Source organism: Ctenocephalides felis, unplaced genomic scaffold (genome assembly GCF_003426905.1).
Source record: "Ctenocephalides felis isolate EL2017-DRISC unplaced genomic scaffold, ASM342690v1 CF-g0.4_SCAFFOLD_03573, whole genome shotgun sequence".
NCBI lineage: Eukaryota > Metazoa > Arthropoda > Insecta > Siphonaptera > Pulicidae > Ctenocephalides > Ctenocephalides felis.
Genome location: NW_020539727.1, coordinates 2,709,339 through 2,721,859, shown reverse-complemented (window position 1 = coordinate 2,721,859; position 12,521 = coordinate 2,709,339). Strand labels below are relative to the sequence as shown.

The window sequence follows — 12,521 nt, the reverse complement described above, 5'->3', positions numbered from 1 at the left end:
CATAATTAATAAAAATAATGGAGTCAAGTATTAATTTTAAATGACATTAATATTGATTATTAAATATAAAATACGATAAGCCGAAAACTAATAATTTCATCAAGTGTATTATTGTATCTTTATTAAAATTATTATATTCTTTTATTGAGTTCAACTTTTCATATGTATTTTTTAATATTAAATTATGTGTTGTGCATATTAACCCAAACTTATCAAACTTTTAAAAAAATGTATGTATTTGAATTTTTTAATATCATTAACTGATGATTTTTTATGAGATAGGAATGTTATTGTTGAAGTATTTAAAACATTTGAGAAATATTTTGATAAATTATAAAAAGTTGATTTTGATCCTATGTACAATGCTATGGATCTAACTGTAAAATAATTCTAAAGATATTTTTCGAATACTATGTTGAATTTTGATTTTATTTCGTAATGTATTTATTAGAGATTTCTGCATTATAAACTTTTACTTGAGCTTTTTGGGAGAATTTTAAAAGTAAAACTATATTTTTTATATGTTCATATTATTTGTACAATCTTACACATTATACAAACGTTTTTCTAAAAAACGAATATATACTGTACTTTTAATATTTAAAAAAAAAAAAATTACTCAGTATTATTTAAGTGCTACTTTAGCTTATTTCATAACAATTATTTTGAATAAATCTTTTTCCATATCGTCGATATCATTGGCTCTACATTGCTTTTTTAGCAAGAATTAGCTCTTTTAGCAAGACTATAAATAATATGTAAAAATTTTGTACATTTTATTTTTATTAACTTCCCGTAGGGTAAGTTATTGTAATGGGCCGAAAATCGGAATTGAAAATTTTACATTTCTCGACGTTTTGAAGGTTTCTGAACGTTTTGGCATACCTCAGAAAAAATGGATGTGTGTGTGTGTGTGTATGTATGTGTGGATACAAATTTCCAGTCACGTTTTAGGGCGCACGGATCAACCGATTTGAATGGTTAAAAAAACATTCGATTCCTATTGATAGGGAAAAGAGCTGATTAGTTTTTGGCAAAGGCAGGTCCAGCCGTTTCGGAGCAAAGAGTACAGAAAATAAAAATCCAATTTTTGAGAGAACGGAGTATCCGATTTGAATGATCTAAAAAACATTCAATTAGTAATGATTGGGAGAAGTGTTTATTAGTTTTTGGCAAAGGCAGGCCCAGCCATTTCGAAGATACGGAGCTAAAAATGCAAAAAATGGCAGTTTTTGAGAGAAATAAGCGTCCGATTTAAATGATTCAAAGAACTTTCAGCTTGTCTTAACAAAATAATTGATTTTGGAAAAAAAAATTTTGTACCAACTTTTTTTTTTTTTGTATATCGAAAATATTCCAGATTTTATTTTTAATTCTGACTATAGTTCTAATATACTTTACAAATAATTTCAACTCTGCAATTCAGTTTATATAATTCTTATAAATATTAGACAATATTACAATATTTATAATAATCTATTTGAAAACTTCCAGTATTCCTCGAACATTTCGTTACGGTACGGGAAGTTCCAGCAATTTGTCTCAAGGCACGATGCCATAATTGCCTCAAGACAGAATTCCACTTACAGCTAGTTTTTCAATAATTCGCGTACAATTTACACCTTACTTCTGTATAATATTCAGTAAGATAAAACCATATTACTAGAACTTTTGCATATTATTTATTTGACGTATTATAAGTCGGTCTATATAAACAACAGTTTTGGCTACAAAACAAATTACAATTTTAATTAATATTTTAAAGTAAAATTTAAATTTGCTTCCCAAGTTTTAAATGAAGTTTTTCAAGACTTTTTACTCTCTTAATATATATTGATACAAAAATGATATACTCATATTTTGCATATTGATTGAAATCATATTGAATTGTTAAACAAATAATAATTGTTGAAACTTGCTTTGCAACTTTTTTCATTAGTGTTGTATATCTGATATCATAAATCAAAATTGATTTTCATAATTTAGAATGATATAATTTATAGTAACTAATATGCTATTGACATTTTAAAAAAAATTCTGCAATGTTGAATGATAATCGTTGAAACTTATTTTTCAATTTTATAAATTTTAAGTATTATCAAGTGTCTACTTATAATTTTAAATATTTATAAATATTTGAATATCTCAGTGAATCAGAATGTAATTTTGCATGGTTTAATCAACACAAAAATAATTTATATAATTTGAATTGTCAGACTGAAATTATACAAATATGTTTGCAATATGCAGCTTTAATAATAATATTTCACCTCAATTATAACGTTTCAAATTAGAAATGCTTCAAACTCTCCCTTATAATTAGAAATATGTCAATAATTCATTTAATATTTTTTATATAAGTTTTTTTATTCTGGTTAGTGCAGCTGATTTAAATTTAAATCATAATATTAATATGATATTTTTATACAATTATTTATTTGTAATGCTCTTATTAACTTCCCGTATGGTTATTTTAGTAATGGGCCGAAAATCGAAAATAAATAGCAAAGAGTGCAGAAAATTTTGAGAGATCGGAGTATCCGATTTGAATGATCTAAAAAGCATTCAATTAGTAATGATTGGGAGAAGTAATTATTAGGTTTTGGCAAAGGCAGGCCCAGCCATTTCAAAGATACAGAGCTAATTATACAGAAAATGGCAGTTTTTAAAAGAACTAAGCGTCCGATATAAATGATATAAAGAACTTTCTGCTTGTTTTAACAAAATAATTGATTTTGGAAAAAAAATTGTCTCAAAATTTTTTTTTCAATTTTTTTTTTCAAAAAAAATTTTTTTTATATATCGAAAATAATTCAGATTTTATTTTTAATTCTGACTAAAGTTCTAATATACTTTTCTAATAAATCATCAACAAAATGGTTCAAACAAGAAGACTCAAGAAGAAATGGCCAAAGAACCTGCAATATTAAATTACATACAGACAGCTATAGATTAATTCTAGAAAAGGAAATAATTTATCACATATTTATCATTCAAAGTCGTTCACAAAATTTGAGAAAAAAGATTTTTATACCTAAAGAAAGTATTCCAAATAAAAATTCTGCTAATTATCAATTTTAATATTATTAATAAAAGTAATGCTGTCAACTATGTGTTTTCATTAAATATTAGATTGGCTATTTAACATAAATTGTGTATTTGTTCCTGCTTAACTTAAAGTATTTTCCTGCTTTGAATATAATTTAAAATAAATGATTTTTATTCCTGAAAAATATCCCAAATAAAATAATATTGTTAATTTTGGAATTTTTGATGAAAGTGATGCATTTTTCATACTTAAAATTGTTTTCTTCTTTGAATATATTGAAATTTTTTTTAATAAATATAGTAAAATATTTTTCTTTATTCCAAATTTCATAAATTAATGTGTAATTAAATATTCTCTCATTTCAAAGCTAAAATAATTATATGAACTTTTAATAATAATTTAGTTTTGTTTGGTTTATGAAAACAAAAATGATTTATATATTAATTAAAATTGTCAGTCTGAAATTATACCAATATGTTAATGTTTGCAATATAATATAATATTATAGCTTTTAATTCTTACAATGCAGCTGAAATAAAAATATTGAACATTTATTAAAATATTACAAATTAGAAATGATCAAACTCTCTCTTATAATTAGAAATTTGCCAATAAATTCATTTAATATTTCTTAATTTTTTTTATTCTGGTTAGTGCAACTGATTTAATTTTAAATCAAAACATTTATATGATATTTTAGTACATTTACGATTTATTGACTTATAATTAATTTATTTTCATTAGCCTGTTATTTCAATTAAAAATCTGACGATGAGCTTTTCTACGTTTTAGTCTGTCATTTAATAAATATTAATAATATTTAGTCATTAACAAGAATCCATGATGTCATTTATATCATATCATGTATTATTTTTATTTTAATAAATCTATTAATTGATCTATCGATCTAATTATTAAATACTTTGTTATATTTCATACTAATATTCAAAATTGAATAAGTTTTTTATCTGAAAAATACTTTACAATAAACAAGAAATAATCATTAACAAAATCATTTCTAAATCATATACAACAATGTATGCATGTAAACATTTATATTAATTCGTGTTTGCTGTATTAATAAAACTACTTCTGCTTTCTGAGCTTTTTAGGAGATCTTTTTTCTCGAATTTTAAAATTCAGACTACAATTTGATTTTTGAGAAAAAATGTATTATTTACTTCGTAACGAAATAATTTGTAATAAAATGTTCAAAATTTTTTTTAGTAAAAATAATGCTATTAATAATCAACATGCAGTCAACTTTTTACGTTCATTTAAAGTCTCATCAAAATTCAAAAAAAATATTTTTATTCCTGAAAACTATTCCAAATAAAACTGCTGCTAATTATCAATTTTAATATTTTTAATAAAAATAATGCTCTCAACTATTGTGTTTTCATTAAATATTAGATTGGCTTTTTAACATAAATTGTGTATTTGTTCCTTCAAACTTAAAGTATTTTCCTGCTTTGAATATAATTTAAAATAAATGATTTTTATTCCTGAAAAATATCCCAAATGAAATAATATTGTTAATTTTGGAATTTTTGATCAAAGTGATGCATTTTTCATACTTAAAATGGTTTTCTTCTTTGAATATATTGAAGATTTTTATTTTTAAACAATATACCAAATGAAAAATGCTGCTTATTATCTATTGCGACATTTGTATTTCCCAAATTCGATGACATTAAAGAAACGAATCTTGATCAGCTCAGCAAATTCTTCCATAATGCCCTCATTTAAAAATATAATAATTCGTGTTAATATAAAATTAGACGTGTAAATCAGATGAGAAACATGTTTTTATTCATTTCTTGTATTTAGTTATTCATCATTTGCAATAAACCATATAAAACAGTTCTCCCATGAATTTTCTAAATTTTCCATAATTTTGAAAACAAATATTGACCGGTTCATCTGAAAAGCAGATTTGAATATTGCGCCACGATTTTTTACCCCTCTGGCCACACTTCATTTCTACTGGGGTAGTGATGGATCGTGCCTCAAGGCAAATTGCTAGAACTTCCCGTGCTGTAATGAAATTTCTAGGATTTTAAATATATTATTATGAATACTGTAACTTTCAATATTCGTATTTTATAAACAAAATATAAGAGCTTATAAATTGGACGACGACGTCTATAAATGTTTGAAGAAAATGCAAATGAACAAAACTGGATCAAGCGGGGTTAGAATACATAATATACAATATATAGGTAACATATGTGTTATATTAATCTCTTATATCTTAATTTTACTGTCGTTAACAAACCTAATTATGTAAGGATAACAAGTCAAATTTTGCAATAATATTGTCAAATTAAAGGGTTTGATCAGTGTTTTTATAGAGTGTAGTTCCTCTAACAATTTTGCCCTGCTTGCCTCAAATCTCGTATACTACATTCTAGTATGATGTGTTCCGATGTTCCGCTTGATGCTCCACAAGGACATAAATCTGTCACTATTATTACCAGCCTTTTCAGGTGTGCAGGGAAGTTTCCATGGTTAAATCTCAGCCTCGTTATTGCTACGATAGTACCTCTGTTTGCATCTGGATATTTCCGAAACCAGGGTTTCATCTTTAGTTTGGGGTTGACTACCTTGTAGTATCGTCCCTTCGTCTCCGACGATCTGTCCCATTGCTCTTTCCATTCGTCCAATATTTTTTTCTTTAAATTATTCATATAATCTTTTCTAGTCGCTAGGTTGATCCTCGTACCATATTCTGTAGCCCATTTTGCTATTGAGTCCGCTTCTTCGTTTCCACTAGAACCGGAGTGCGATCTAGTCCATAATATTTTAACTATATATCCGTTCTCCAATAGCTGTATAAGTCTGTTCCACACTTCGTATACTAATGTCTCGCTTAATCGATTAGTAAGGAATAGATTTTTCAATTTATCTATGCAGCTTTTGCTGTCGGTAACGATGACCACCTTAGTGACTTTGTGACTTTCGATATATTCAATTGCTTTTTTAATAGCTATTAGCTCAGATGACCAAACTGAAACGAACTCTGGTAGTTTATATCCTATTTTGATATTATCGTTTTCATAAAATAAAGCGCAGCCAGTTTTGTTACTAATTTTTGACCCGTCTGTATATATAACTTTATAATCGTTTATGTTGATTGTATTCGTATTGAATATTTTTTCTATGTTATAACTGTTGTCTAATGTGAAAAAGCTATAATACGGGTGTTAATTGTATTTATTTGTATCTCCTCTTGTTTCAATTATCTTTAGATAGCTATATACCAAGCTTGGTTTTGGTCGATTTCTCCAATAGTCACTTGTTAATGTATCTATGGCTACATTCTTGATATTTTCGATTGTTCTATTATTTTGTACTTGGTATTTTTTAAGTACAAATTTATCACTTAAATATTGGAATCTTGAATGTAAAGGCATTTCTCCACCTTCCACCAACAAGGCGTTTGTAGGTGTGGAGATCATTGCCCCTATGCACAGTCTCAAACACTTATATTGAATTTTTTCTAGCTTTCTGCAGTGAGAAGAGTTATTGAATGCTAGACTTCCATACTCCCGTGATGGTCTAATTATTGTTTTATACAAATTCAGGGCTGTGGTAGGGTGAGCACCTCTGGTAGGACGTTATCGTACGCACCTTTAATATCGCTAAATAAAGCAACGACATAGTTGTTTTTTGCCATTGATAGATATAGATCTGTTATAAAAATTGGTAAGTTGTCATATGTTCCCATGCCCTTTCTAAATCCACATTGGGATTTGGGAAGTATGTCATACTTTTCTACCCACCATTCTAATCTTCTCTTGATCATTCTATCTTTGACTTTTGCAATGCAGGAAGCCAAAGATATGGGTCTATAAGATGAAACTAAATTTGGGTGTTTATTCATTTTTCTGATAAGTATTATCATTTGTTGCCCCCTTCTATTACTTCTGGATTAAGCCAAACTTTGTTAATTATATCTACCAGTATACTTTTAGCTTGTGGTGTCAAATTTGCAATCATTGAATATGATATGCCGTCTTTTCCAAGAGCTGTGTTGTTGCTTCTCTTGATAGCTATTTCCAGTTCCCACAATGAGAATGGTTCCATCAGATTGTTTGTTTCTCTTTCCAGGACAGTTTTATTTCTATTGCCAAAGCCATTTTTGGCACCCGGTGGTGATAGATAGTCTATGATTTCCTCACTAATTTCTTCAGGGATATTACTATATGTGTCGGTCCCGTTCGTGTGTTTCTTGAGACGTCTGATCATTCCAAATACTTCTTTGACTGAAGTATTTGGATTCAATTTGTTGACGTATTCCTTCCAACTGTCTTTTTTCTTCTTCCTGAAAATGTTTTTGATTTTCTTGTTTATATTCTCACACGTTAAATAGTTGTTATAGTTGGATTCGTGTCTATAAGCTTTTTCACTCTCTTTCCGTTCCTTTATTAGCTGATTGCATTCGTCATCCCACCACACTGGTTTAATGAACCTAGTATTAATCAATTTTTTCCTTTTTGGAATGCTTTTTTCTGCCGCTGAGTTAATTATCCGTATAAAATCTGTGTACGCTTTTACGGGGTCACTTACACAAAATCCATTTAGTTCATCGTCTAGATGTATTTGATACTTTTGCCAGTCTGCTTTATTGAGGTTCCATCCAAGATCGTTATTTTTGAGTTGAGGAACTTCTTTTTGTTTCAGAGTTAGAATTATGGGGTGATGATCTGAGCCCAGAGACTCATCGATTACACTCCAATCTATTTTGTGCGCTATGTCCTGAGAGCAAAATGATATATCAACTGCTGTAAAATTGTTTTTAGATCTCAGAGTTGGATTTCCATCATTGAGTATAAACAAGTCATTGGACTCTACGGATTCTAGTAAATTATTTCCCATTCTGCTATTCCATTTACCTCCCCATGCATAATGGTGGGCGTTAAAATCACCGCACAAAATGAATGGGTTTTGGAACTGTGACAATATATGATTCCATTGACTTACTAAGATATTGCTGTTAGGTGCAACATAAATGGATATAATGGTCAATTTGGTGTTACAGAACATAAATGTTATTCTTTTGATTTGGCACTTGTTTACATCTATTGTGCCTATATTAATATTCTCTGTATTGAGTACCGTGATATTATCCTTGACTATTATAGCCGTACCTCCATATCCATCATTTCTATCGTTGCGGAAGATCTTGTAACCTCTGAAAGTGCAGTTGTTACCACCTTTTAACCATGTTTCTGAGAAGGCCGCTATTTGAATCTTTTTCTCGTATAGAAAATGTTCAATGCAGCCTTTGTTGGCAAACACTGATCTACAATTGTATTGCAATATTTTCAATTCCTGTGTCATTCTTGTCATTTCGGATTTGTTAGGTTTATCTGATCTCTTTCCATCCGATTAATTATGGCCATTAGCACTTGATTATTTTTTTGGTTGGTAGGGTTAAAAACATCCTTTAGTCTTTGATTATGTGGTTCAGAGATATTTGCTCTGATGTGCTTGGATTTGGTTGTAATCCTCTTTTCTGTATATTCGTCGTCTCCTTCTCTTTCGTTTTATCTCTGTTGTCCTCTTTTGTCATTTTCGTATTTGCGTTTTCATTTTTTTTAAATGGTATTTTATTTATATTAGGTGACGCTTTTCGTGCATCGTTTTCTATTTTATTGTTATTATTAGAGTTTTTAATGCTGTTGTCTGTGGTTGGTGTCTCAACGCTAGTATTGTGTAGTCTCCGTTTCTTGGGCTGATTCACTTCCGTATTTTCTGGTTCTTTATCTCTTGTGCGTTGTTGGTGATCTTGAATATCGGGAAAAACTTTTTTGTTTTGTAAGTCTAGTCAAGTTGTAATTATATTTGCGTAGGGTCGATTCTCCAAAATCCTTTTTGCTTCATTATAACTTGCATTATTAAATTCCATTATTTCCTTTAATTTAATTTGTTTTTTGTAGACTTCGCAATTTTTGTTAATTGCCTGATATCCATTGCCGCATAATGCACATTTGGGTTCTTCCTCCCTGTTATCGCACTCCTTGTAGTTGTGGTTACACGAACAATGTCCGCACCTGACACTACTTCGGCACTGTGTGGTCACGTGACCATAACATAACAGTTATAGCATTGGATTATTTTGTTGTATTGACTCACCCGACACTTCACCGCATGTATTGTTACTTTCTCAGGTAACCTTTGGCCTCTGAAAGTTAGAACGCATACGGGCGTTTTACATAATCGTTGTTTTGTTTTTTAAGAATTCGTTTGACTTCTAATATTTCCACTTCAGATTTTATATGTTTCAAAATATGTTCTTCTGATAGCTCGGTGTCTACGTCGTATATTACTCCCTTTTTTATTACAGTAGATAGTGGTATATATGCCCTTGCGCCGATCTCTGAGAATATATGGTCCACTACCAACTTATTTGTGAATTTGTAGTCATAACATTCAATTTTGATTTTGTTAATTCCAATAGCTTTAATTTCCTTAATATATTTGTCCATCTCTGGGTGCTTGTTAAATATCTTTCTTCCTAATGCCATGTGGTGTAGTTTGCCTATGTTTTTGTTCATCGATTCCACATAAATTAAAAATGGTCCTATGTCTTTTTCTGTGTATGACACTGTTTTAAATACTTTAGTATTTCTCGATTGATTATTTTTTTCATATGTATTCTCATTAATCTTATCGTTGGTTTCTAAATTTTCATTAATATTAATTACCTCATTATTATTATTAGTTTCTTGGGAAGGTTTGTCCCCTGTGAGATTTTCACTAGCACTGTTTTTCCCTCGAGTTGTTTCTAGATTTGTTATTGTTTTCATTGGCTTGCTGTTTGATACAGCGTCACTTTCTTGCACTGAATTGATTGTTCCTTTAGGTGTAACATCACTATTTAATTTATTTAAATTAGCGTTTGTTTCAGTTTCCATATCTTCTCCATAACATATACGCAATGCGTTTCCTATGCACGGACCTAATTGTATTTGTTTACGGTCATCGTCGGGACCCTCTCCGTAGGGTCCACTATCCATTGTATCACTATTTCAACTACCTGCTACGGATTACTCACTATTCAACACTGAGGTCTTTATCGTTCGAACGCTCGTTCCTGACTCGAATTGCAAAGTTAAAATTATTTATATTAAGTTACATTTATATTAAGTACAAGAGTTTTAAAATTCTAGCTAGAATTAAGATTAAAATTCGATTTTTTTTTCATATATAAAAGACATGCATTTTTTTTAATTTTTGAAAAGAACGTTTTTACCTTCCTGAACCAATCGTTTCTTTGCGGTTTAGAATCATTCGAATTGGATGCTTAGTTCTCTCAAAAACTGCTATTTTTTACATTTTTAGCTCCTTATCTTTGAACGACTGGGCCCAACTTTGCCACAAACTAATCGCTACTCATCATTACAAATTGAATGTTTTTTCAATCATCAAATCGGATTCTTTGTTGAATCACATTCTTCTGTGCCTTCCAAGAATCGTCCAAAACCTAATATCACTGCTGCTTCTATCAGGCTGTCCGATGCGGATATAGAACCTGGATACTTGTGGCTGCAAGGCCACAGCTTATACATCAAGGCCACGGACTAACCATAAGAACCTCATAAGAATATTTTTATTTTCTCATTTTATCGGTATTGTATCACTAGTATAGCTGTGTTTCATAGTTGTATTTGTTTCTATGATGATAGCATGACATCGCTAAAATTTGAATTCCAACTCACAAATTGCTCATGGTCAAGTCTATTTATCATCTGAATACTAGCTAGTTATTTAATTAATTCATTCTCAATTGCTCGGATATATTTTTCTGAAGTCTATTCGACAGTAACTGACTCGCAGTTTGTATATAAACATTTAAAAAGATAGTGATAGTGATGTCAACTTAACAACCAAATTTATAATATAATTGTTATAAATTTTAGAAATGTGTAGTGTTTTTAATATATATAGTTTAGTGCTTTAATATATCATTTTGCGCAGATAAAATAAAATAAGGTGTAAAAATATTTATAAACTAAAATTAAGTCAGTGTAGGCATAAATTTGTTCCCGCATACTTGTAAGTTTTTGCATATAGATCTGTTACTATATGCAAAAATTAAATATTGTTTCCAAAATAGTAAAGCCGTAAGCTTTAGTAAACTAGTTGGTATTGGTATTTTGCCTTGAGGCAAGTTACATGATTTTTCCGATATGTATAAATAATCGACTTAATCAATAAAGAAAATTAATTTATGAGTGATTAAAAGTATTTCGAGTGGATTTATTACACATAATTAAAAATGAACAAACTTGTTAACTGGAGTATTTTCTAAAAGCAAATTTTCAAAAATCAATAATTTTTTATAATTGAACCAGTTTCCATAGGACTTTAATGGTTTAGTATGTTCATTAAGATTGCTCTATCGTTATATTAGGTAAATTGTCTAATTTTAATTTAAACAAACGTCAAAAAAACTACTCGTTTTCTCAAACTTTGATGAATTTTTAAAATTAAATTACTTGTCGTAAGGCCGCAATATTACAGTAAGTTCTATAAGACCATGATATACATCGCCAAAGAAAGTTTCATAAAAATCGGCTTAATTTTTTTTTCAACAGTTAATTACAAGAGAATGGCTCGGTAGATTTTCACCTAAAACTTATCAGTTTTAGTCCGAACTAATATCTTTCAAACAGTTTTTGATTTTTTAAAATCGATTCGGTAGAATGAGCTTAAATGTGGACGAAAAGTTTAACACTCTTTTGCAAATTACAAAGAAACGGCTCGGCAGATCATCTCACAAAACTGACAAACTATAGTGCTCATTGAGATACATCGAATGGCTTATAAATTCCTGAAATAGGTTCAGACGTTTTTGAAAAAAACGTCGATCAAAAGTCTAATTTTGACAAATGCCAAAAAAAACGATACCAATTTTTGCAAACTTTGACGAATTTTTAAAGCTGAACCAGTTGTCGTAGAACCGTAATATTTTAGTATGATCTAGAAGACTATGGTATCTACCGTCAAAAAAATAATCATAAAAATCGTCAAAAAATTTTTTTTTGAACTTTATTACAAGAAAACGGCCCGGCCGATCTCTACCAAAAACTAATCAGCACGATTCCCAATCAATATCTTTCGAACGGTTTTTGAATTTTCAAAATCGATTCAGAATTGCGGGCTAAAACGTGGACGAAATTTTTTTCACTTTTTTGCGATTTATAAGGAAACGGCTCGGCCGATCGTCGCACAAAACTGACAAACAATAGTCCTCGTCGAGATACATCGAATGGCTTTTAAATTTTTGAATTCGGCCCAACCGTTTTCGAAAAAACGTCGATTTACGGCAAAAAATCTGTTCACACACACACACATACTTTTTCCAAATTTGGTCTCATTCGATTCAGAATGGCTTGAAACGTCGAGAAAACATAAAATTAGAGAATCGTTTTTTTATGAAAACATAAACTTCTCCTTCGGG

The 12,521-nt window shown here is 29.5% G+C and overlaps 1 protein-coding gene across 1 annotated transcript; it reads right to left on the bottom strand.

Moving 5' to 3' along the window:
* Nucleotides 1–8,501: 8,501 nt before the first annotated feature.
* LOC113389296 (GATA zinc finger domain-containing protein 4-like) lies at nucleotides 8,502–10,074 on the bottom strand. The gene is made up of 3 exons (XM_026626345.1): nucleotides 9,763–10,074; nucleotides 9,032–9,125; nucleotides 8,502–8,842 (listed from the first exon to the last, which is right to left on the bottom strand). Exons 1-3 carry the CDS (start codon nucleotides 10,072–10,074, stop codon nucleotides 8,502–8,504), a joined length of 747 nt encoding a protein of 248 aa, XP_026482130.1.
* Nucleotides 10,075–12,521: the final 2,447 nt, after the last annotated feature.